Genomic DNA, 27854 nt, shown 5'->3' with positions numbered 1-27854 from the left:
AAAATTTTTTAAGGTGGTTATTGCTTTAATTTCATGTTGTTGATATGGATTTCGTGTTGTTGATATGGATTTCATTTCGTTTTCCCAAATTGCATGCTGTTTGATTTTCTTAATTCACAAATTTAGGGTTTTGTTTGATTTTCTTTGTTTAGAACACGAAATTTAGGGTTTTGTTTGATTTTCTTTGTTTAGAATGGAATATAATAAAATATTTAGATGGGTTTATTTTAAGGGATGATAATTATCGGTCAATTTCCAAGTAATGCGTATTCATCTAGTTTAGTAAAATTATCATTATTCAGGTAAGTGAGTTGACACCCTTATTCCTTTGTATTATTAAGTTTTTTTCTCCCCACAAATACCCATTTATGTTTTTTTTGTTGTCATTTTGGTCCACGCTTTTAACAAATAACAGTTCACTTTGGCATGATATAAAAACAAAAAATAAAAAAAGACTAGCACATTTTTGTTTGCAAGGCCATATTCACAGTTATTCTTATGTCATTTTCTCATCGTAGTTTGTAATAGTACGTACGTTAAACTAACCTATAAGATACGCATAGAGGTTACTAAAGTCTTTTCGGTTATTTATTTATTTATTTTCTTATATGAATGAGACGTGTAGATTGAGAATGATTGGCTAAAACGAAACTTTCGTTTCACTTCCTAACCTCCTCTATAAAAGGAGAGTCCAATAGCAAGGCTTCCTATTTAATTTTGAGAGAGAGAGAGAGAGAGAGAGAAAGAGAGAGAGAGATGGGAAAAGATTGTCATCCTTTGCTAAGGGCAAGTGGAATTCTTGGAGTGAGGGCATACAAAGGCAGTCGTGGATTCACTTCTATGGAAGAGGAATCACTGGCGAGCATATGTGAAGTTTTTGTTCCTTCTTTGCCTTTGAATTTATTGGAAAGTAAGGACGAGCCTCCAAGCAAAGCTGTTCGATCATATTTTACTTCTTCTGCCTCTAAATATCCATTTCCCCAAAAGGTACCCAAATTGCCCTTTTCTTTCCCTTGTATCATACTAATAAATATAGTAATAATTGAAACAATATAATATCTCTCCCTGTGTAATATGGATTATATATAGAGAAATTACCTCATTTGTTACCAATTTCATAACATTTTCCAACTTTTCATTAAAATACTAATTTGACCCAAAATGTCACCATCTATGTCAACAATGTTGATATTTATTTTTGTCTTTCACTATTAGATGTCGGCATTATTGACATTTTGGGCTAAATTAGTTTTTTTGTGGAAAATGAGAAAATGTTATGAAATTGGTGACAAATGAGACAATTTCTTTTTATATATATATATATAGTCATCATGGAAGATAAAATAGGTAAGAAATAAGGAGGGGAACAACACTTATATAGTTTCGTGCCCTTTTGGTAATGAGTAATATTTATCCTGTAATAACGTAAACGTTAGAATTCTAGAAATATTTTTATATTTATTTATCATAATTGGAAAATGTTATCGGCTTGATAATACTTTCCAGTAAACGAATGATATAATTATAATTTGATTTGATTGTTTGTGGTGATTGGGACAGATAGCAGAATTATTAAAGAAGAGGGCGATCACAGAAGGATTCTTAATAGTGAGAGTTCTGCTGTTGTTATTGGGAACTCGCGTTGGGACATTAATGGTTTGTGGGTCGCTTTGTTTAGGTGAGAAATGGCCTTTCATTTACAACTTCTCACGTATGTCCTTGGACAATAGAGAAAAAGTGGTGCAAAAGTGGTTAAGACACAAGTACTTCACTCCTCTTAGGCTCGCCTTCCTCTACATCAAAGTCCTTTGCTTCCACACCTACTTTTCCCGGGTATGCATTTAATTCTCCATCTTTTTCATCTTTTCCACTCTTTAATAGAAGATTTATTTGATTAAATATCTTAATTAGTAGGGGGATATATATATATATATATATATATATATATATATATATATGACGGCATTATGCATATATAAATGTATTTGATACAATATTGTTAAAAATGAAAAAGATGATTATATATCTCCTACCTTTGAATCAATCTAAGATATGTAATTAAAATTTAAAGTTATCGCTATAATATTATAATTCAATTTAGTAGAGTTTATTTGCACTCGTGGTCCTTGAATTTTATCGTCTCTGATAGATTGACCCCCCATTATTTCTCTTTGGCCCCCATTATTTCTTTTGGCATCTAAAAGATCTTTGAAAACTTGGCATGTGCCACTCCTATTACTAACTTCCGTCAATTTCTGGACGAAAACAAAGTGTATCCACACCATATATAATTTTATAGAAGTATGACTCTAATTGGTGACCGAATAAACACAAGGATTAATGGAATATCATTTTATAAGGGAAAAGGCTTGATATATGACTATGAAATCATGAAAAGTTGTCTATAATTTTAAATCAAATAATTAAACGAGTAACAAAACTTGTTAAGCAGATAAAACTAAAAAACGACGTGTCCAAATAAGTCATTTATTAAAGAAAATATTAAAATTATAGTCTAAGTATTCAAATATGAAAGAAATAGCTCAACTCATGCTTACATATGTGTCTGTAGCATGCGTCTTTCTTTAATTTAAAATATTTTCTTAATTTATATATAATTCGATTAGAATTTAAACCTAGATGCTTTAAATGAGCTATATGCGTAACTCACATTTATTAAAAACATAAAATTTCACAAAACTTTAGTGTTAACAAAAACACATAATACACACATTTAATTAGGCTATTAGAATTTTAGAGCATTTTTCCTTAAGAAAAAGATTATAGAGCATTCTTAGAACGATTAAAGCATGAAACAAAATATCTCATATTTAGATGAAAAATTCTTAACCCAAAAAAGAAAGAGAAAAAAAGAAAAAGAAAAAGCAAACCTAAAGAGAGGAAAATGAAATTTCGAAATTGGAACAAATAGTGATCGTTGTTTTCCAGATCGAAAAATACGAAAACAACATATAAAGTTGAAATAATCATAAAAGATACAATATACATCTTTGAGGAACTATATACCGAGTAAAACCAAGTCGGAGAAAACATCTTACTTGGAATCAGAGACAAAGTCAGCTCAGGTCCAGAGGGAGTTTAAGCTCCCCCTCAATTTTTTTTTTTACAATTTTTACTCAAATTTAATTTTATTTCCTTTCATTTATACCTTAAAAATTTATAAATTAGCCCTCTTTGAATTTGTTTTTCACTTCAGCTCTTCTTAAATTTGGAGTCTGGCTCTTTTACTACTCCTGGGCGGAATAAAGAATGAACTTTAATAAAAAAAAATTATTGCTAATATGATTACATGTGTATCCACAGCGAGTGCAAACCATTTCGCATAACAAACAACAGTATAGAAACTTTTACGAAGACTGATATTATCAAATTCAATCGTCAAGATCTAAGTAGGATCATACGCATAAGAAAATTAGGTGGAAAGCAGAGAAATTCAACTGTTTTATCGACCTAATATCCTATCTGTTTCCACACGATACTTTCATTTCCATATTTTTGTAGGAAGCAATAAAAGAACAATAATGTCATGGCGAGTTTCTTGTTATTTTGTTTTTTTTCCCCCTCTATATCTGCTAACAATCAGTCCTGTAAGTTTCTCACGAGCATGTTCCATGTGGCTATTCTTTTTCCTTGGAAGTACTAAAAGTAACATAAAAATGAGTGGATAGATATGTCAACATTGCAACATTTCAAAAATCATCATTTTCAAAAGTGAAGAAAAAAAGGAATTAAAAGAATAACATTGGCCTTGGTTATAATAGAACGTAACTCACAAGCAGATAAAAAATAGCATATCCTAACGTTTTCATTGTTTTAATCAAACTATTTTCCAGAGCATATTCGTTTCCAAAAGAACATGGTTAACACCATCACCCTTACATGCTCTGCCATTAATTAGTTACCTAACTTCAACAACATATTTTTATCCTTTAAAAAGAATCCCAGTGGTGCCCATTTCAAAGAACTTAACTGCTGCTATAAAATAAGTTAGATGAAACCGACATACTGTTGTCCCACTCCTTGGCCTTAATATGGTGTGGTGGGAATATTAATTGTAATCAGTACTCCTGGTTGTCAAGCCAGGAAGTTTCAAAAGTCTGCGATCGGAAAAATCGGATTTCAACGTCTGTGGTCCGACAAATGGGAATTTTTTTTTCAATACGTTGTAGTTGGTTGAGCACTGGCAGAACCCTTTGAGCGCCCTTAAGCAAACAGAATTTTGACAACTTTATAAAATACAAAAATAATTCGGTCCAGGCTACGCGAAATATTGAGATGGTAAAATAGTAACATTTTCATATCTTTAGCAAAATCGTCAAATTTAGTGATGTGGCATATTAGTTAAATTTTAATTCCCGTTTTAACCATATTTATTTTTCGTTTTAAAAAAATAAAAAAAATACCAAAATAACAAGGGAATATTTATTTGATTACGAAATTAAATACATTGATTCTGTTTACAATAAAAGATGTTTTAATTGTTTTAACAATATTACAAACCGATTTCGTTTAAAATTCAAAAACTTTGAGCGCAAGTAAAAATACTCAAATACACATACATTTACATATATATAAAAATAAAAAAGAATATAAAAAAACACGCCAACCGACCTTTAGGAAGAATCGATAAAAAATTTCCCGAACTACACGACGAAGGAAATAAACCCATATATAGAGACAGTAACAAGTTTGACATTAACATAATATTCTCGAATTAACACAAACATGAAATTAACACAAATTTATAAAAACTAACATAGATAAATTAAAATTCTCGAATTTCTTACCGCTAACAATTTTTTTTAAAAGAAAAAGGAAAAAAATCAGCTATAATTAATTGGGAATATTTGAGTCTTTTTTTTTTTTGTTATTTTATATGTTTGGCCATTTTTCCAGGTAAATTTTGATTGGGCTACGTCGCACTAGAAAATAATAGGTTTTCAAGTAAGCTTTTGATATATTTATTAGCATCATTAATGATCATGTGTTCATCATGTCTCGTGAATTTTTATAAGAGAAACTCTGACTCTCAATTTGGTACGGCACTATCCCAAAACTCACGTAAGTGAAGTTTTTACAATACCTCTGTTACTTATAATTACTTGTTCTTAAGATTGAACTTCATTAAGAGTTAAGAAAACTCAACCTCTAATTGTAACAACCAACATTATTGTATAATATTGCATATATCCAAATCAATGACTTGTTCTTATTAAACCTTATGTTATCTATTTCCTAACATTAGGTTGGGTTGCCATCATCGTCGAATTACTACTCAATGAGTTTAAGTCCCATACCTCAGGAGGTCGATTTCACCAAATCTCTTGTAAGAGATTTAGAAAAGATCTGCTATGTTATAGCTCGAACGCACATATGTGAGTGAAATGATTCCATCATTGATCAATTTCCTCACATAGTCATGTCTTAGACTAATTTGTCTAGACTTCTCATTATACACTTCAATGTATGCTCTCGCGTCACAATGTACTGACCTTAATATACATTGTCTTTAGCCAACGGAACTTCTAATAGAAGATACCTCAACCACTCAACCTCTTGACCTGTGGAAGCTAGACCCACGAACTACGATTCCATGGTCGAATGAGTAATACACGTTTGTTTCTTGGATTTCCCAGAAATTGCACCTCCGGCAAGTGTAAACACGGATCATGTTGTAGATTTGTTATCTCCGACACTCAATATCTAACTCGCGTCGGTATATCCTTCTAATACGACAGGGAACTCTCCGTATTAGCAGCCAAGAGTCTTGGTCTTCAAAAGAAAATCAAGAATTCTTCTTATAGTCTTCCAACGCTCAACACTTGGATTACTAGTAAATCTGCTCATTTTACTAATAACAAATGCTATACATGGTCGAGTACACTGCATCTAGCACATTAGACAACCAACAACACTAGCATATTTCAATTGAGCTACGGCCCTTGGATCAAAATGGGTGTTCGCTTCCTTGAACTCTAAATGTTTGAACTTTTCAAGCACTTTTCCGAAATAGTGCGATTGACGAAGTTCATAATCCCCACTGGTTCAACATACCTTGATACCCCAAATAGTATGTCCAAGATCTTTCATTTTAAAATTGAAAGATAGAAACCTCTTTGTTTCTAATATTCTTTTCATCTCGTTGCTATTGATCAACATATCATCAACATACAGATATAGGAAAATCACAATGTTACCGCACACCTTTGTGTACAAAGATGCGAAAGTATGACAAATGTTGGGGAAAAATCCATTCGAAAGTATGACCGAGTCAAACATTTTATGCCATTGTTTGGGTGCTTGTTTTATTCTGTATAATGATTGGACAATCATGCAAGCCTTTTGTTCATTACCTGGAAGCATAAAACCTTCCGATTGTTCCATATAAATTGTCTCATCGAGATCTCCATTTAAGAATCCCGTTTTTACATCCATCTGATGAACATAAAGGTTATGCAAAGAAGCGAAGGCAAACAACACTTTGATTGTTGTTGCCCTTGCTACTAGTGCATATGTGTCAAAATAATAAATTATTTCCCATTGTCAAAAACCTTTGGCTACCAATCTACCCTTATAGGCGTTAAGAGGACCATCTCTATAATACTTCTTTTGGAACGCCCACTTACAGCTAATAGCTCTCGACCTTTGGGTAAAATTGACAATCTCCTAAATGTGGCTAGACATAATAGAATCTTATCTTTGATAGCATCCTTCCAAAAAGAAGATCCTCGAGAAGCTACGGCTTCCTTATAAGTCTTAGGATCTTCTTCAACGAGAAGAACAATGGAAATCTTTCAAGTAAAATTCTCTTTATTTCTCTCTACTAGGTAAAAGGAAATAAGTTGAGAATCTATTTCGTCAAGTCTTAGATCCTTAGTCTTACAGACTCTCTTGCTTATCCGAAGTTCGGGTTGTTCTACAACAACCCTAGAAGAACTCTCCTCTCGAGGTTCTTCACTCGTGGAATTTTGAGATTTCTTTTCTTTCGAGTTAAGGTTCTCAAATAATTCCACATCTTGAGATTCTACTATGACATTAGACTGTAAATTTAGAAGATTATAAGCGTTGTTATTTAGAGCATAGCCAACAAAAGCACTTGTTATCCCGGAGGACCGCACTTGGTCTTTTAGGATCCATGTTTTCGTAGTAGGCTAGGCACCCCCACACTTTGAAATACCCAATATTCGACTTTCGTCCTTTCTGTACATCGTACGGAGATACTTGAGTTTTCTTTAAAGGAATTCGGTTTAAAATATGACATGTTGAAAGTAAAGCTTCACCCCACAAACTAAAAGGCAATTCAAAATGCATTTACATAGCATTTATCACTTCTTAAAGTGTCATATTTTTATGTCCGGCTAAATCGTTTTGTTGTGGTGTACGTGGTGCGGAACATTCATGAACAATACCACAATCTTCACAAAACACATTAAAATCATTAGGAAAATATTCTCCACCCTTATCAATTCTAAGGACTTTAAATATTAATTCATAATTGATTTTCTATTTCAGCTTTACACACATTAAAAGTATTAAAAGCCTCATCTTTATGTTTCAACAAATATAAACATATGTAAATCTAGATTAATCATCGATAAAGGTAAAAAAAAAAAGTACCTATTTTCCCCACGGGTTAACATGCCATTAAATTCACATATGTACGAGTATATAAGATCTAGCAACTTAGAATGTTACTATGAACTTGTTCAGAAAGGGGAGCAACCTTTAGAGTACTACCAGAAGCGACAGATGTGGCGACAGAAGGCGTGACAAGATCTCTGGCTTGTTTTCCCTCAAATAACTTGTGACTGAAGGAGAGTTCACTAGGAGGTTTTCCTGCAATGTCATCGGCCCTAAGCAAGTCTCTCTTTTGAGCCAGCATCATTCCAGATATAAGAGAGGGAAAGCCAATCGGGAGCTTCACATCATAGGACTTAGCATGCTTGACCAAGTGGCTAAAAACAAATTCCCCAAAATCAAAGGCAGCACGTGTACCTATCTGGTAAATGAGGCATGCTAGGTCAGCCTTGATGCTCGAACCATGAGAGGAGGGATCCCAGTTAGCAACCCCAATCCTGTACAGAACAGAATATTTTGCCGAGAGATCAGAAGAATAGAGAGATCCCTTAGTAGGCCATGTCTTCTTCTCATTGTTGGAAAGCTCTTTGGCAATAACATCCATGGAGGGAAGGCGATCAACGTTGATAATTCTTCCTCGTCCCAAGTAATCATTGATCGCAGAGGAGGAGACATAAAAATAGTGACCACGAATAAAGACTTTGCCAAAGTTGGGTGATGGGGCTGGTCGATTGCAGCAGATAGATTCACAATGAACTATTTCACCACTATGGGAAAATATGGGCCGATCCCAGAAACAGTCTTGACGAGTTAGGCATCGTGCAAGAGTTCCACGATGACATCAATTTTCAGAGCTTCCTTAGACAGCTCCTTCTCGGGAAACACAGTTCTGTGATACACATACCTCCATTTTCTGACACGATCTTCCTCATGGAAAGAGACATTATCCAGAGGAGCAGGGGGAACATATTTTGGAAGTTTTTGACCCCCAACTGATTTCCTGGAAGCAAGGGACAGGCTCTCTAGATGAGCAGGTTCTTCCTCGTCATCCTCCATATATCTCATAATATAAGGGACATCCTGCTCAACAGGTTTCGCCTTCAACTATTTCTTATTTAAACCCAACTTCATAGGTTTCTTCTTCTTCTTCTTTTCCGAAACTATGACAACAGGCACGGTTGCCTCATGAATTTTTCTTTTCCTCTTCTTTTTCTCTGGCAGAAGAGTAGCAATGCATACATCATCATCGTTTGCAACTTTCTCCTTAAAAAAGGAAAGGAGAACCTCTTCAACAGCCTGTCTCTTCGCAGCACTTTCCTCATGCTTAGGACCAGAGGATGTCGGGGCATTCTTCTCAACATCTTGACCTAACCCCAGAATTCCCCTAATCACATCTTCGTGCGGGAAATCTTGATTTTCACTACGAGACTCCAGATGATCATTGTTCTTAGGACTCTTTTCGACATCAGCAGTATGAGTAGGCGGTTCAAGATTACCTTGGACCAATTTGTTGGGGCTTTCGAGAGGAGAGATGATGGTGTGGGTTTCTTCCTCGATGACATTCTGAGCATCCTCTCTTTCTTCAGAGGAACTGATGGAACTAACGTCCACGGTGATGTCGATAATTGACAAAGCGGCTTTCTTCATCAGAGCCTCCCTAAAGGCGGTGATAGAAGGGTCAGGATGGGGAATCGATGATCCAGTAATCACACCTCCGGACTCACCATCAGCACGTTTACTGGGTTGCATTCCCTTTACCCGAACACCGTGCCTGTTACTCTCAGGCTTTAACCCTTTTTTTTGACAATTTTCGCCTTCATCTTTGTTTTATCTTTCTTGTTCGACCCAGTTGTACAATTCCCACTCCTTGTTCCAACCATTATGAGGAAATTCTTAATAACCACCTTGTACAGATAACTGTCACATGAGACGGTTATACAAGAATGGGGAATTTTGAAAGTGAAATACAAAGAATTTTGGGAATGGATTTTCAGAAAGATTTCAAAACAAGTAACTTCTCTAACTTCCTTGAAAACCAAACCGTCTGCATGTGGAGGAAGCTGGCGAAAAACAAAACGGTGTCGTGATATGAAATGGGCCTTGGTCCAGCTCTAGCCCAAACACATGATAAGTTGCATTTTAGCTCGGTAAATAAGTCGAATGGGCCAACCAGATAAAAGGGCCATGAACATACACTTATGTAGTAAACAGTAGCATAAAACAGAGATAATTTTTAATAAGGAGAGGAAACTCACAAACAATCAACTCTCCAAATCTGTGTAATTGCTATTGGTCGATAACGCATAATCCCAAGGAGGATCTGAGAATTTGAAAATTTCTTGCATCCAAGGTTTTGGTAAAGATGTCTGCAAGTTGTTTCTCAGTATGGATATATTCAAGTTTGATCTTCTTATCTTCCACAAGATCCCGAATAAAGTGGTTCCTGATTTCAATGTGCTTTGTCTTATTATGTTGGACCGGATTTTTTAAAATATTAATGGAACTGATGTTGTCACAGAACAATGTCATGACATCTTGACCGACACCATATTTAGCAAGCATCTGTTTCATCCATAGTAACTGAGTACAACTGCTTCAAGCATCAATGTATTCAGACTCAGCTGTGGGCAGGGAAATGCAGTTTTTGCTTCTTCCTAAACCACGAAATGAGGTTATTTCCCAGATAGAAACATCCACCAGATGTACTTTTTCTATCAACGGTGCTACCTGCCCGTCAGCATCACAATATCCCACAAGAGTAGAAGAGGTATCAAAAGTGTATAGAAGATAAAAGTCATCAGTTCCCGTTATGTACCTCACAATATGCTTGGCTAGATTCAGATGACTAGCTTTGGGATTAGCCTGGTAGCGAGCACAAACCCCAATAGAATAGGCTATGTCAGGACGACTGACAGTAAGGTAGAAAAGACTACCAATGATGCTTCTGTAAAGACTTTGATCAATAGATTCACCAAGCTCATCCTTAGTGAGTTTAACATGAGTAGCGGTGGGGGTTCGCTTATGAGATGACTTTTTTGAACCAAACTTCTTCACAATGTTTTTAGCATATTTACTTTGAGAAATGAAAATACCATCATCCATTTGTTTGATCTGAAAACCTAAGAAAAATTAAGCTCACCAACAATACTCATTTTGAATTAAGATTGCATTTGTCGCACAAAAAGGTTCACCATCTTGTCTGACATTCCTACAAAGACAATGTCATCAACATAGATTTGAGCAATCATGAGGTTTCCTTCCTCCTTCTTTATGAACAAGGTGTTATCAACTCTTCCTCTGGTATAACCATTTTGCTCAAGAAATTGAGTTAGTCTTTCATACCATGCTCGAGGTGCTGCTTAAGACCGTAGAGAGCCTTTCGAAGCTTGTAGACATGTTAGGGCGAGCTAGGATCTACAAAACCTTTAGGCTGGGCAACATGGACCTCTTCATTCAAGTACCATTGAGGAAAGCACTTTTAACATCCATTTGGAAGAGTTTGAAGTGGAGATGATAAGAGATGCCAAGTAAGAGTCTGATGGTTTCAAGACTAGCAACAGGTGCAAAGGTTTCATCGAAATCCACACCTTCCACCTGTGTGTAACCCTGTGCCACAAGTCTAGCTTTGTTTAGAGTTATATTGCCATGCTCATCAAATTTATTTTTAAAAATCCACTTAGTTCCAATAGCATTAACATCATCTGGTTTAGGAACTAACTCCCAGACTTCACTTCTTTCAAACTGAACAAGTTCCTCTTGCATAGCACTAATCCAGTATTCATCATCAATTGCCTCATTGACATTTTTAGGTTCAATTTTAGAAACAAAGCACATATTACCAATCATATCTCGGTAGTTTACTAGAGCTTATGGGCGAGTGCGTATACCATCTCTAATATGACCAATCACCTCCTCAACAGGATGATTTTTATGAACTCTCCTGGAGGGGACTCTTCTTTCTGCTTTCATCGGGCACAATGTCATCCACTTTGTTACCAACATCTGTCCTGACATCTGTGTTACTAGGAAAAACTTCATCCTCATCATCAGCACTTTTAGAATCATCAGAATTGTCATTAACAACCACATTTATAGATTTCAACATAGACTTAGTGCGTTTATTATAGACACAATAGGCACTATTGTTTCTGGAATACCCGAGAGAGATACCTTCATCACTTTTGGGATCAAACTTTTGGCGAGGATCCCGATCAGCAAGGATGTAACACACCAAGCCAAAGACATGGAAGTACTTGACATTTGGCTTTCTCCCCCTCCATATTTCATAATGAGTGACAGTAGTACCCAGACGAATGGTAACTCTGTTATGAATATGGTAGGCCGTGTTGAGAGCTTTAGCCCAGAAGTGAAGAGGAATGTCTTTGGCAAGCATCATCACTCGAGCCATTTCCTGAAGAATGCCATTGCCTGCGGGGTGATGAGGGCAGAAAATTCATGAGCTATTCCCTTTGCAATACAAAAGTTAGTAAAACTCATGTTTTCAAATTCCCTCCCATGGTCACTTCGGATTCCGACAACTTTGCCTATGCTTTCTCCCTTTTCTCTTTGCACTTGCTTGCATAAATCTTCAAACACAGCAAAAGTGTCAGATTTCTCACGAATAAAATCAACCCAAGTATACCTGGAGAAGTCATCAACACACATAAACACGTATCTCTTTCCACCAAGGCTCTTTACCTACATCGGCCCCATCAAGTCCATGTGTAGAAGTTCTAAAACCCGTGAGGTAGTAAGATGTTGCACCATCTTGTGCGACTTTTTAACTTGTTTTCCAACTTGAAAATCACCACAGATTTTTCCTTCAACAATCTCTAGCTTAGGAAGACCGACTATAGCATTCTCAGAGACAATCTTGTGCATACTTCTGAGGTTCAGATGGCCGAGTTTTTGATGCTATAGCTTAGCTTCATCAAACTTCGACAGGAGACACTTGGTGATTTGAGAGTCTTTGACCGGAGACCACATGTAACAGTTGTCTTGATACCTGGTTCTTTTCATAAGCTCATCATGTTCCTCATTTGTCACAACACATTCATCGCGAGTAAATTAACACATAAGTTCAAGTCATAGAGTTGGCTAATACTATCAAGATTAGCAGTTAGGCCTTCAACCAACAAAGCCTCTGTTAAGCAAGACAAGCCAGGATAATTAAGTTGACCTTTACCAATAATCTTGGCCTTCACTCCATCGCCAAAAGTAATATGGCAATTAGAGTAAGGTTTTATGTTAGGTAAAAAGGCATGAACACCTGTCATGTGACAAGAACAACCACTGTCAAAATACCAAACGTTACCAGTGGTGGTACGCAAGGAGGTGTAAGCAATGTTGGCGCGATAGGACACATTTTTCACTCTCCATTCCATGCAAGAAGAGGGGGAACGACTTGGTTGAGCTTGCCTGAGGGAGGATTGATGCTGATGAAGATTCCTTCCATACATGCAATATAAAAAGGAGGAATGTGACCCTAGTCCACAGTGATGGCAGACCCAACGAGGTCAGTTGACAAGAGACCTGGTTGGTCTATAAGGATATTGCTGGTGCTGATTCTGGAACTTGTCATGACCAGATGTCTGAGATATATTGTGTGGCATATGGCCAACAGACTTTTGAGGGACAAAAGTAGTCTGAGATGTGGAAGGACCATGAGTATACCCAAGCCCCTTCATGTTCTTCGCAGGCTTTCCAACTGTGAGAATTTTATCAAGGGTGTCAGTGCCAGAGTTCAACATCCTAATAGATTTAGTCATCTGCTCAAGTTCCCCATTTAAGTGGCTGACTTCACGCTTTAGATAAACAATGGTTTCTAAGAGCCTTGTCTTATAGTAAGAACTAGGATGAGAGCACTTTGCTTGTCAAGAACCTGAGACTCTTCAACTCATTACCTATGTAATACGTTATAAGCATCATTCATAGTATCATCAGAAACAATTTTCTTTAAGGAATCAACAATATAATCAATAGAATCAAAGTCATGAGTCGGAATAGAAGCTGTGAAAGCAACAAAATTGCTTATCTGGTCAGAGTCACTCTCTTCTTCTTCCTCATTAGAAATAGTGGCATTGTAACCCTTTTTCTGCTTTTTCAGGAATTAGGACACTCATTCTGAATATGCCCAAAGCCTTCACACTCATGGCACTTTATACCTTTCCCTTTTCCAGCAATATTATAAGAGCGTTCACCATCTTTGCCATTTCTATGAAAATTTCCTTTCTTCAGAACCTTTTACTGAAAGTTGTCTTTGACATCTTGAGGGACATTCTTCCCGGTCATCTGGCTGAATCTCCAATTTCATTATCCGAGTCAGAGTATATATGTTCCTTCTGATCATGGATAGAGATTTTGAGGGCCATTCCTTTGTGTTTCTTCTCAATTTCTGTAAGAGATCGCTCGAAGGTCATGAGGGATCCCATAAGTTCATCAAACTTCAATGTCTTAAGGTTATGGACCTCCTCTATGGCAGTGATCTTCATCTTGAATCTTGGGCTTAATGTACTCATCCTTTTTTTTACTAGGTTTTCATCTGTCATAGGTTTGCCGAGAGTGTAGGACTCCTTGGCGAGATCTCGAATACACACGTTGAAGTCAGTAACAGATTCATCTTCAAACATGGTGAGCGCTTCGAAATTCGTAGTGATGTACAGAAGCTTCTGCTCGTGCACTTTAGTGGTTCCCTCATAGGCAACAACAAGGATTTCCCAAGCATCTTTGGAGCTCGTGCATGTGTTTATAAGTGTCATGCCCCGGGAAAATGGGGTGTGATTATTGAATAAAATCAAAGACTAATAATGTGATTATAAAAGTAAAACTGAACTTTCAAACGTTAACTTCAGAAAACTAACCCACGGTGCATACTCAGTTATTTACTTTACAAGTCCAAAGATAAAAGAAAGGAAACGAAAATAAAATAAACCTTCGACACTTGATAGTCTATCCAGCGAAACCTTCAAACTCTCGACCACACTTAACCCTGAGGTGTTTCTAACTCTTCTCCTTCTCACTTCCTGATGATAAGAAATATTTGAAGAAATAGGGATGAGCCTAAGGCCCAGTAGGTGCTATAGTAATGGTTTGAGTAAAAATATTTTCGAAAATAATACTTACTTTATTATAATAATAATATTATTGTCACACGTAAATCACCATACATTACAAGTATAATAATATTCTTATACGTATAAATCACCATACACGTACAAGTATAACTTGCAGAGGAATGTAAATTGCATGAATGTAAATGACAGAATGCTGATGCTAGAAATGTAAATGCAAGAAATGCAAACAAGTTTAAATGTGCCTCTAAGCCCATTTAAACGTGTACTATTTCCTGAGCCCCTGCCAACATAACCCGTGGCAGTTCTCTGATCAGAATGGTGCACTCTCCATACCCTCATATATATATATATATATATATATATATATATATATATATATATATACGAGTATATATATATATATATATATATATATATATATATACGATTGCACTCTCTGATTCATATATATGTTTTTGGCTCTATCAAGATATACAAAACATTTTATTTCGCAAATACGGGATATATGTATAATATCGAAAATATTCACAATTTCATAAACGGATATCCCGAGTTGATGTTCCGCCACATTTTCTAAAAACGGTTTAGGTTTCGTGGCACATTCGCAACAATTTTCATTTAAAAAATAATATACATGAGAGAAGGGTTATAATAACCTACCTCGAGATTAAACGTCTATGTCGCTCCTCCACGAGACGTTCGCTCGTTCCGTGAACCCGAACGTTCACTAAAACCGAGAATCCAGACGTTCACTTACACCGTGAACCCTCTAAACGACTTTCAATCTCGAGTTCTATCACGATAAATCAAATCGACTCTGAATCAGAATCCTATAAGTAATCCACAGTACTCAAACTCAAACGTACGATTTAAAAATCGTAGGATCCAAAGACATATCTAACCGTAAAAATCTAAGTCCTCAGAATAAAATCCAAACGATATGAGAACATGTAAACTCGAACGAAAGAATCCACGATCAAACTGAAAAATCCGAGAAGTAAATCTAATATGCAAGCCTCGTTCTTTTCTTCTCCGAATTCCAAAGGAAATATCCAATCTTATTATTACTAAGCTCGAGTAATCGAGAAATCCATAAATGAGCTTGATAATAATAATATAATAATTTATCATTCTTTTCTTTTACGACATACATCGATACTGACTTAAAGAATAAAATTTAATAACGTGCCAAACTGAAATAACTCATACAAAATAACTTAAGCGTCACAATATCTCAAAAATTCTCGACTCGCAAAACTCTAAACGGACACTCGCGAGTCTACGAGCCAAAACCGAAACGTTGGCCTCCTCTCGATCTTGTCCGGTCTCGCCTCGTCGATGCTCGCGCGATAGCTCCGTTATTCTTTGGCCACGTCTTCGAAGTCCCGAACAGTAATCGAGACTAGACTCTCGACAACAACTCACACACAAACCAAACATATCAACATGTCGCAAAATATTCTGAAACATACATCGATACTGACTTAAAGAATAAAATTTAATAACGTGCCAAACTGAAATAACTCATACAAAATAACTTAAGCGTCACAATATCTCAAAAATTCTCGACTCGCAAAACTCTAAACGGACACTCGCGAGTCTACGAGCCAAAACCGAAACGTTGGCCTCCTCTCGATCTTGTCCGGTCTCGCCTCGTCGATGCTCGCGCGATAGCTCCGTTATTCTTTGGCCACGTCTTCGAAGTCCCGAACAGTAATCGAGACTAGACTCTCGACAACAACTCACACACAAACCAAACATATCAACATGTCGCAAAATATTCTGAAACATCGTTGAACATTAACGAACCAGAAATTTTCTGACTCTAAAATTCATAACAATCCTTCTCAAAACATTACTAACTCAAAATCAGATTTTCAACCTTAACATCCCACCACCAGCCACAAGACTCACGACCAAACCAAAACCCACGGCTAAAATTGTCAAAAAAATCCAAGAATTCATAGCAAATTCGTCCAAAAATCCATAACAATCACAAATCCGAGCATAAAATTAATTCAAGAACATTCAAACACGTCCAGAATCAAAACCCCCAAATTTCTCAATCAAACCCTATAAATCAACCTATATTGATTTCATAATTGGAACCAAATGAATCAAGGAGGAATTGAGGATGAGAGAGAAGACGACGGATACCGAAACTTTCAAAGCCAATGACAAAGAAAGTTTTTCATGCTAAAAAAAGGCAACGAAGAAATTCAAGCATTCTGGCAAGTCCGCACCCGGCAGCAAGTCTGCGTCCAAGGGGGATGCTACGTGTGTGGAAAACCCAATCATCATACTCGAGATTGTCGATACCGCAAGAAAGTTGAGAAAGAAGTCGAGACCACTATGGTTGATGGATACATAGTCGCTACGGTGAACGAACTAATGACAGTCAAGGGCAAGGTTCAAGGGTTGTGGTACGACACATGCTCTACCATCCACATTACTTACAATAAGGTTGACTTCAACACCTACTATGAATTCAACGGTGGCCAAGAAGTTTATATGGGAAACGCGCATCGCTCAAAGGTCGTCGACATCGGAAGCATGGAACTCAACTTCACTTCCGAGAAGACGGTCACTTTGACCAATGTTCTCCATGTCTCTAAAATGAGGAGAAACCTTGTTAGTAGTGATCTATCAGGCAAACCAGAGATCGAATTTGTGTATGAGTTTGGCAAGCTTATCATGATCTGTAGTGGTGTATTTGTTGGCAATAGTTGTTCTAGTAAAGGGATGGTCAAACTTGTTATCATTGACAATGTTATTAATGAAATTTCCCCTTATGCTTATATGCTTGATTTTTTTTTTCTTTATGGTTGTTGCTACGTCATAAGTTGGCTTTATTTTTTAGCGCAAGTTATGAGGAAAGATGTCGGTCACCATGTTACATCTTCAGTTAAGACGTCCTTCCTCTTGTGCGCAGTTTGTTTTTTTGGCAAGTTTTCGATTTTACAAGATTGCCTCACTGGTGACTTTATTGAGTTATATTCTTGCGAGTATGGGTAAGGAAACCCTAGATTCACTTCCAGATAAAAGCCGAGTGCTCCACCCTTAGCAGCCTTGACGCTTTATCAAATACTTAGGGTTCCTAGACGTGCTCGACTGGCGGACTGGGAGACTTTGTGTAATGATAAGAGTGGTGTGATTTCTCAAACACTATTCCTGAAGACTGAGCGTTTGTGAGATTTGGGTTCTGTGTTTACGTGATTGGATTTTCACGTGCGTTGAAGACCGAAGTCGATCAAGCATAGGCGAGTGCTCGAAGAGTGGAATTGAGAGCGTTTTCAAATTCAGAGAGAGTCCCTGGTCTTGGTATTCACTCGTGGTAATAGTTTCCATGGCTTTGATTTGTTGATGTAATCTTATAAGACCTTACTTTTACTATTGACTACTATATGGTGAAATCCTTTCCACTGGCCGAGAGCCCCCGGATGTAGGTGATGTTGCACCGAACTGGGTAACCATATTGTGTGTCTTTCTTTTATCGCACTTCTTATTTATTATCTATTATCTGTGTTTAAGCAAGTTGTCGGACACATTGTCAATACATTGTGTGCGACATCTTCTCTTGGTGACTAAACAGAATTTCAATTGGTACCAGAGCAGGCCCCTAGATCTTTGGGTGGTGTCCTGGGTATTTTATTCTATTTACCAGAGATGGATAGTTCCAGAGAAGGAGGGTCCGTGAATCGCCCTCCAGTTCTTGATGGAATCAACTATGGTTATTGGAAATCTCGTATGAGCGCCTTTATAAAAAACCTCGACAATAAGACCTGGAAGGGTGTGATCAATGGTTGGGAAGCCCCTGTAACTGTTGATGATAAAGGACTAGTGATCAGTCCCAAACTTGAGAAGGACTAGAGTCCCACAGAAGATGAAGCAGCCTTGGGTAATTCTCGTGCCCTTAATGCTATATTTAATGGGGTTGACAAAATGATTTCAGGCTTATTGTAGCAACTCGAAATTTTAAGATTAATGATGCACATTAAGTTTAAAGGACGTGAATAAAACCGAGAATGGAAATTAAGGATATTTAAGATCGACAAGGTTTTGGAATTTTTTCAAGAATTTGTGAAGGACCACGAATGTGAAAATAAATTCCGACGATCTTAAATAAATTATACGTAAAATAATATAGGATAGAAAATTATTTAATTAATTTTCATATCACGTTTTCCATCTCCCGAGGCAAGAAATAAAAAAGGATCCATTTGTCCCAATAAAAGAAAAGAAAAGTTGGGTTGTGGAGGAAATTGGAGGAAATGGAAATTGAAAAGGGTTTAAGGGCAATTTCGAGAAAATTCTAAGCCTTATCACTTAGTAAAGTCGGTCTTTCTCTCTCTCTTTAGCTGATAAGTACGAAAAAAAACAAAGAAGAAAAACGCAGAAGAAGGAAAAACGGGAAAGAAGAAAGAAGAAGAAAATCAGGGAAGAAAAAAAAAGAAAGAGTCCTCGATGTTGTGAAGAAGTTTCTTCCGACTGCCTTTCCATGAATTGGGAAACTTAGCAATAATTGCGCCAACTTGGAAACTGTTAATTTGTCGACAATAACGTGCATTTCATGCATTTGAGCAAGAATAGGCTTATCATCAAACATCTTGAAATAGAAATAACTCTACATAAGGAACTTTTTGGTACCTTCTTCCTCTGCTTTGAACTTGTACTCGAGCGTTTTCAAATCTCCGTCATAGATGGATTATCGGTGTAGAGATCGTAGGGCCGATCGGAGAAGGTGTTCATGATGTGACCATGACAGGTCAATTAGTCCTCTTGACACTTCTTCCAGTTTGCCTTGAGTTCTTCATAATATTTGTCTGTCGGCTCCAGGATGGGCTCCATTGCAGGGTCCAGCACGTAGAAGATCTTCATGGTAGTGAGGAAGAACCGCATCTTGTCTTACCAGCAGTACAACTTGACGAAGTCCTGGTTCATCACTTGCAAGCTTGTAATAGACACCCTGGTCGCCATCGCAGAAGCTACTATAAGATTGTTGTGAAATTCATCGACATTGAAAATGTCTGGGCTTAAATCACGCATGAGATGAGCTTTCCTTATAGTATATCTTGCAACTCAAAAATTTCTTGAAGGTCACATACAAGAATAGCGCATGATACGAAAAGCCTGAATTCTACAGCACAGTGAAATCCAAACGTAATGTCACACCACGACGAGTCGTTTATTTTGTATGAAAACTTGTTATTTTTTTTAACATAGACATAAACGACACGACGTCATGACAAACCTTTCGTATCTACACACAACACCAACGTATTGATTTAAAGTCTACATGCATAAACGACATAGTGAAAAAAAAACAATCTACTTGATCTCTAGGTCTTAGACAGATTTCACAAAACACAAACATTTCACAAAACATTGTTCAAAAGAAAGCCCTTCAGGTCAACATCGTCCATATACAAAGTCTCGTCTACATGGAAGCGCTCGCCAATCAACCCGCTACTGTATATACATTCTTTTATTCACATCCCTCACCTGTATCACAAAAATGAATGAGCTAACGTCCAGTAAGTAGAAACAATGCATATGATATGATTTTTACCTCAAAACTCCAGCAAGTTTTTCTCATCTTTCCTCTTTTTAAATCTCTTCTTAATTGTGTGCAAGGTGTGTGTTGTAAAAATTTCACTCAGGTCCTCTCGCATACATGTATGAGTAACGCCGCAGCTGTAAGGTGCCAAGCACTATGACATACAGCCCGGAGGTCGCAACCATAAGGTGTCCAACACTATTCAAATGGTCCGACGTGACCATAAGGTACCCAGTACTACATATGGGGTCCGATCTTCGAAGTCATAAGGTTCCCAGAACTATTCAAATGACCCGACCCTTCGTGAGACCGATCCTATCTCGTGAAGTTGTAGCTAACTCCCCGATCCTAGGAGTTAGCCAACCATTCATGGACGATCCACAACACACATCCTTCTTTCAAAAAACCTCGTTTCTCGTAAAACTCTTTTCCATTTTTAGATGAGATGCACATGAATGCAAATGCAATAAATCCAATCATCACATACCATATCATGTAAATGGAAGCACATAAGCAACACACACACACAACACATTGTTTTTTGTGATACAGTTGGAATGTTTCTACTTACCTTGATACGATTCTTTCGAATCTCAAATCCTTCTCTTCCAAACAAAAAGAGTCCTTTCTTTACTTCATGTAACTTCGTCAACGTAATATCCTTATGCTCGGTCCTATCCTTGTAGCAGTCTGGACTAATCTATAGAAGAGAAAGATCGAACGTCGAGCGTACTTAGTATGTCGTCCATCGACATACTAACGAACAAATTCTTACTACATAAAAACCCACTAGAAACGTATTCAAAACGTCCTCCTAGTTGCGTTACTCCTAGCTTCTCGAATAACAGCATATAAAACATTCGAATCAAACATAAACATAGGAAACAAACTTAAGAACGTCCTATATCATTCGACCATCTATTCTTTATAATTGAGCAAGTCCCATAGTTCAGAATAGATTCCCGAGAGTCGAAACTAAAGAATCGAGCATGAAAAGAAACGCTAACTAAAAATTTATAGTTAAAATGAATCATTCAAAAATAACTCAAGAAACACCCTCAAAACTAGGGATGACAATTTCGTGTTCGTGTCGTAATCGTGTCGTGTTAATCGTGTTTGTAATAATTTCTAGAACTAAATCCGACTATTTATTAATCGTGTTTGAAATCTAGATCGAAATCCGACCATTTATTTTTTTTACAGATCCATAACCGTGTAAATTAAACCGTTTAATAGTCGTGTTAAATGGGTATTTAACCGTTTTTAACCGTGTTTAGACATTTGGACTCAATTAGTTGCTATATACTTATAAAAAGCATAACAATCATAAGAATATAATTGTCATCTTTCTTTTTGTACTAACTTCCGATACATCGACACTGTTTGTTCAACTGATTTAGAATCACAATCCATTTATAGCCTGTAAAAAAAAACACCAAAAACAAACACACTTTGAACTCAAGCAAAAATAAGAAGTTCAACAATGCCCAAGACCAGAAGTTCAACAATACCGAAAATCAAAAGTTCAACAAGTACATAATTAATACACAAATTCACATTCACATATTCAACAAATACACTACGAGTGACTCTCTAACCAATACTCATACGATTTAAAGAAACTGAATATGATACATTATAATGAGATTATAGTTATTGTGAATGTCAATTATAAATTATGATTTATCAATATGAATTTAATTGAATTGAAATCAAACAAAATTGAATACGATACGTTATTATGAGACGATAGTTATTGTGATTGAGAATTTAATTGAATTAAAATCACATAAAATTGAATATGATACGTTATTATAATATGATAGTTATTGTGATTGTAAATTGTAATTGTTGATATGAATTGAATTGAATTGAAATAAAATAAAATTGAATGTGATATGGTATTATGAGAGTATAGTTATTGTGACTGTCAATTTCAAATTGTGATTTTTCAATATGAATTTAATTGAAATCCAATAAAATTGAATATGATACGCTATTATGAGATGATTTTTATTGTGATTGCGAATGAAAATTGTCCGATATGAATTGAAATATAAAAAAATTGAATATGATACGTGATTATGAGACTATAGTAATTGTGATTGTTAGAAATGAATTGAGATTCTTATTGCTCCCGTTAAGTCAATTGGTATACTATTGAATATATGTTATCATACGTGAATTGATATTTATACGAATATGCTTTATTTATTACATCATGTTTTCTAATATCAATTTTATGTTTATAATTATAATTTTATGTTTATAGTTATAAATCTATAATTTTACATATATAATATTAATCGTGTTTAAATGGATCGTAATCGTGCTATTATTCGTAATCGTGTTAATTGGATCATATATGTGCGGGTCGTAATCGTGTTTCGTGTCGACCATTTAATAATCGTGTTAATCGGCTTTTTATCATGTTACCGTAATCGTGTCGTTTTGAACTATTATTTAATCGTGTTAGCGTGTTCGATCCAATTAAGAACCGACCCATTTATTGAGATCCAAATCCGCTTTAAATCGTGTCGTAACCGTTTAATATTTCGTGTCCGGACCAAATTGTCACCCCTACTCAAAACATCATAAATTACACACGACCCATAAACTAAACATAAACCATTAGTTTCGGGTTTCGAAAAATACATTGACTTTCGAAACTCATTCCCAAATAACCTTTGAAAGATATTTTTTTGACTTGTCTTTCTTTTTATTGACAAGTTATAACTATTGACAACATTAATAAATAGCGTAAAAAATTCTTTATTTAAAATAAACAAAGTCATTTATTTTAAATATTCAACCATATTATAAATAGATGTTGGGTTCGACTTAATAAAACGTTTACAAAATAATCGAGCCCTTGGTTCGTATTCGAACTTTTCTTTCATTTCTTGCGTAGTTAAAATATTTCTCGTTGATATTCTTTTTCGATTCAAAAGTGTCGAACTTATAGTCGAACTCGGTTTTAATACATAATTTAAAGTAAGGGTATTAATTATAAATCGAATAATCAACGAGTTTTAATAATAACATAGTATTTTCTAATAATTCATATCCAATAAAACTTGAAAATTAAAACACTTAGTCGTTGAAAAACATAATAGTACCATAATTAATAATTTATGAAATGACTCGTACAAAATAATTAACGGTTCGTAATTTAATCCGAGTCGAGACTCGGGAATTTCTCGACTCGCTACACACTAACAAATATTTCGCGAGCCTCCGAGCCAAAGCTGAAAGGCCTTTCTTTTCCGGTCTACTCTCGGCTTGGTCCGGCCTCACCTCTTCGACGTACGCGTGGCAGCTCCGCCATTCCTCGGACAGCGTCCTCGCCGTCCCGAACGCGCTGCCCCGAGCCCTGTGCAGCCCATCTAATCCGAGCCTAACTCTCGACCACCAACTCGCAACAAAACAAGGCTTAATAATTATATAACGAATCTAAAAAAATAATGTCAATTTCCTAACTCATTACCATGACTTCTCAGATTCTTGATTTCAAACCACGGCCAAAACAATAAACTCATATCATTTCAACCCAAAATACACAACAAAACGCTTAACAACTTTCAGCCAATACACAACACCAACAGTCTCGGCCAAAACCAAACCAGAAGAGACCAAAAACACAAAACCGGCAACGTGACCCAACACCATCAACATAGACTCGGCAATCTCAACATTTACAAAAATTCAAATTCCATATTCAATTTTTGGCCAAAGAAGCCCCCCCTCCCCCCCCACCCCCCATTTTTTTTTTCTCCTGGTTGCGTTTTACCCATGTCGGCCAAGTGATTCAAATCACTTAGAAGAAGATTCTATTCCTTTGATGACGTGCCAAGATAAGGCTTATCCTCTTATTTATATTTTAACCCCTTTTCCTCATTTTTATTTCAATTTCGTCCGTTGTCAACCTTTTTATTTATTATTTAGTTAAAAAAAGGTCGGTATCTTACACGTAAGCAAGAACGTTTTCTGGAGAACGTGTTTTAGAGAGAGAAATAGAAGTTCGAAAGTGACGAATTCCAAAAACCCATTATGGTTTATATAGGAATTCGTACCTGTTCACGAATGATAACGACGAACAGCCATGTATGTTCGTTTGAACGACAGTTATAGTCGCAAACGACACGATCGTTGGCTATACAATCGTTCGTTTCCAAATGACACAATTGTTCGTTCAAACAAATAGCAAAAAATAATCACCACGCCAGATGACGCGACCATTGGTACGGTAACCGCGACGGCGAGAGTCGCCGCGAGAGAGCCCGCGATAATCATCACGATGAAGTACTTAATTGCGCCTAAAGCCTCTACACTCGAGCCACTAAACCCTTTACGCTCGAGCCCGAACCCGACGACTTGATTGCACAAGCAACGCACGAGAAAGTGAGAAATGTCACTCTTTAAACTTCATAATATTTAATAATGATTATTAATTGAAACATATAGAGAAAATGGCGGCATAAATACCTGATGTTTGCGGGTTGTTGCACTTATATACCTATTGTTTAAAAGTCGCGGGATAAATACTTAATGTTGACTTTTTGTATCTCCGTCACTACCAAGCCGTTAATTTTGGATGTCAATGCCACATGTCAAAATCTGGTAATTTTGATAATTAAAAAATAAATAACTAATCTATATTATTATTTTAATATATTACAAAATAAAAAAAATTCATTCTCTCTCTACACACACAAACTGATTAATTTTTTACTCAAACGAAAGACATTACTAAATATTTTAGAATTAATCTAATTTTCTTTAAAATACATTATTTTCAAAAAATTTCTATTGGTCCATGAGCAGTGACGGATCCAGAGATTTGGGCACAAATTTAAGTCAATATATGTATAGTTAATTACAAAAGTTGAAAATTTTAAAATTATGTTAAAGATATTTGACAGTCAATTAATGCTAATCATTCCGAACTAAAAACCAAAATAATATTTTAAAAGAAAACTTTATTTTAGTAATGTCTTTCGCTTGAGTAAAAAATTAATCTGTTTGTGTGTTATAGAGAATAGATTTTTTGAATTTTTTAATATATTAAAATAATAATATATATTAATTATGTATTTTTTAATTATCAAAATTACCAGATTTTGACATGTGGCATTGACATCCAAAATTAACGGCTTGGTAGTGACGGAGATACAAAAAGTCAACATTAAGTATTTATCCCGCGACTTTTAGACAATAAGTATCTAAGTGCAACAACCCGCAAACATCATGTATTTATGCCGATATTTTCTGAAACATATATAAATAATTTAATATTTTTTTATAGTTTATTCTATGTGAGACTCTTATAATTTATTAAATTCTCTCGCTCACAACACACGTTATTTTTTCATTCAGTTAACAATTAATAAAAAAATCCATCATTTAACAACAGAATTAATAAATAAGTTTTCTAACATTTTATCACATTAAGCGGATTACAGCATACTTTTCACGTTACCACAAAATATCTCGTCACAATTAAATGTAATACAGTTGTGATTTTTTGAAACTAATAGTAAGAATCATATATTTTATTTGTACGAAAATTAATTGTATATGATAAAAAAAATACTAATTTTTATAAAATTTATAACTCTCACTATCTTAAAATTGAAATTGTTGCTCTTTAAAATTAGTAATTTTTCCATATTTCTCTTGGTGTCATTTATATCCAATAAGGTGAGCGAGAAAGAAGAAAACCCAACGTACGAAGCCATCGACTACACAATCAAAGAAACCGAGGAAATCATCGAAACACCATCGAGACAGAGGCCTCTCGAGAAGGGAATCATTGAAACGGGGCACGAAAACGACTCAACACTACTTCAGTCTCTGTCGAAGAAAGGCCTTACTGTAACGCAAGACCACCGGAACGAGGTATTGACAATCCACTGCGACGCGGTTGTCGTCGGCTCCGGCTGCGGCGGCGGAGTGGCCGCCGCAGTCCTCGCCAGCTCTGGACAGAAAGTGGTCGTGCTTGAGAAGGGAAACTATTTCGCTCCGTGGGAATATTCTTCTTTGGAAGGCCCTTCAACTGAAGAGCTGTATGAGTGTGGTGGCACGTTTGCTAGCACGTGCGGGAAGCTGGCGATCTTGGCCGGGACGGCCGTTGGAGGAGGCTCGGCAGTGAACTGGTCGGCGTCAATAAGGACGCCGAAGCCAGTGCTCGAGGAATGGGCGGTGAAGAGCGGCGTGGCGTTATTTCAAAGCGAGGAGTACGAGGCGGCCATGGACAGGGTTTGGAAGAGGCTCGGGGTCACGGAGAGCTGCGAGCGCGAGGGGTTTCAGAACCGGGTTTTGAGGAATGGCTGCGAGCGTTTGGGGTTGAGAGTCGAGACGGTGCCGAGAAACTCGCCAGAGAGCCACTTTTGCGGGGAGTGCGGGTTCGGGTGCCGGTCGGGAGAGAAGAAGAGCGCGGACGTGACGTGGCTCGTGGATGCGGTCGAGAACGGAGCGGTGATTCTCAGCGGCTGCAAGGCCGAGAAGTTTGAATTCGAGACGAAGAAGAATAAAAAGAGGTGCACCGGAGTGATGGCGAGATGTTGCGAGGACGGAGGAGTCCGGTGGAGAGTCAGGATCCGGGCGAGAGCGACCATATCAGCGTGCGGAGCGCTTTTCACGCCGGCGCTGATGGTTTCGAGCGGTCTAAGGAACAAGCACATCGGAAGGAATCTCCACATGCACCCCGTCCTGATGGCCTGGGGCTACTTCCCCAAGGCCACCGGAAAATGCTACGAGGGTGGGATCATAACCTCCGTCCACAAGGTGATCTCTGAGGGAGTGACTAGGGCGATCATCGAGACCCCGGCTCTGGGGCCCGCATCGTTCGCGTCCCTCTTTCCGTGGACCTCCGGTGTCGACATGAAGAACCGGATGATGAAGTACTCAAGGACCGCGCACTTGATCACCATCATCCGCGACCAAGGGAGCGGGGAGGTCCGGGCCGAGGGCCGCGTCAGCTACGAGTTGACCGACACGGACCGGGAGAACATGACCGCGGGGCTCAGGCAGGCCCTGAGGATCCTGATTGCGGCCGGGGCGGAGGAGGTCGGGACCCACCGCAGCGACGGGCAGAGACTGAGCTGCGAGGGAGCGAGCGAGGGAGAGATCGAGGAGTTTGTGGATTCGGTTCGGGCCATTGGCGGGGCCATGGAGATGTCGGAGCATTGGGTCAATTACGGGTCGGCCCATCAGATCGGGAGTTGCCGGATGGGAATCGACGAGACGGAGAGCGCGGTGGATGCGAACGGGGAGAGTTGGGAGGCTGAGGGCTTGTTTGTGTGCGACGCCAGCGTTTTGCCGAGCGCGGTCGGGGTTAATCCGATGATCACTATCCAAGCCACCGCGTATTGCCTCTCGAAGAAGATCGCCGAGTTTCTGAGAGATCGCCCTCTTTGATCTCGGAAAAATTAAAGGGCTGTCCTTTTTAGTTATTGCAAAGATTTTAAGTTTAAATAAAGGGTTAATTATTATAGAGAATGTGAGAATTCGTTTAAGTTTTTATTTCTGTACTTGCTCTGGATTGGAACTAAAGTTATTTCATGTTACTTATTCTTACATTTTTATTTTGTTTCATGGGGGAGGAATAACAGAGTTGCACACAC

General features: G+C 37.2%; 1 protein-coding gene across 2 annotated transcripts; it reads left to right on the top strand.

Annotated features, from left to right (window-relative positions):
- The first annotated feature begins 646 nt into the window (after positions 1 to 646).
- On the top strand, positions 647 to 27797 carry FAO3 (fatty alcohol oxidase 3). Of its 2 annotated transcripts, XM_089616910.1 has the most exons (4): positions 840 to 987; positions 1561 to 1608; positions 1679 to 1833; positions 25930 to 27797. In XM_089616910.1, the coding sequence occupies exons 3-4, from the start codon at positions 1714 to 1716 to the stop codon at positions 27646 to 27648; spliced, it is 1839 nt and encodes a 612-aa protein (XP_089473036.1). In that variant the 5' UTR covers positions 840 to 987; positions 1561 to 1608; positions 1679 to 1713; the 3' UTR covers positions 27649 to 27797. The 2 variants fall into 2 exon arrangements, with proteins under 2 accessions (XP_089473035.1, XP_089473036.1); XM_089616909.1 differs by having other exon boundaries at positions 647 to 987; positions 1561 to 1833.
- Positions 27798 to 27854: the final 57 nt, after the last annotated feature.

The sequence above is a fragment of the Urtica dioica genome, chromosome 6 (assembly GCF_054948205.1).
Source record: "Urtica dioica subsp. dioica isolate 48M chromosome 6, U.dioica_male_clone48M_v1_H2, whole genome shotgun sequence".
Lineage (NCBI taxonomy): Eukaryota > Viridiplantae > Streptophyta > Magnoliopsida > Rosales > Urticaceae > Urtica > Urtica dioica.
Note: the sequence above shows the minus strand (reverse complement) of the source record. Positions and strands in the feature narration are given on the sequence as shown.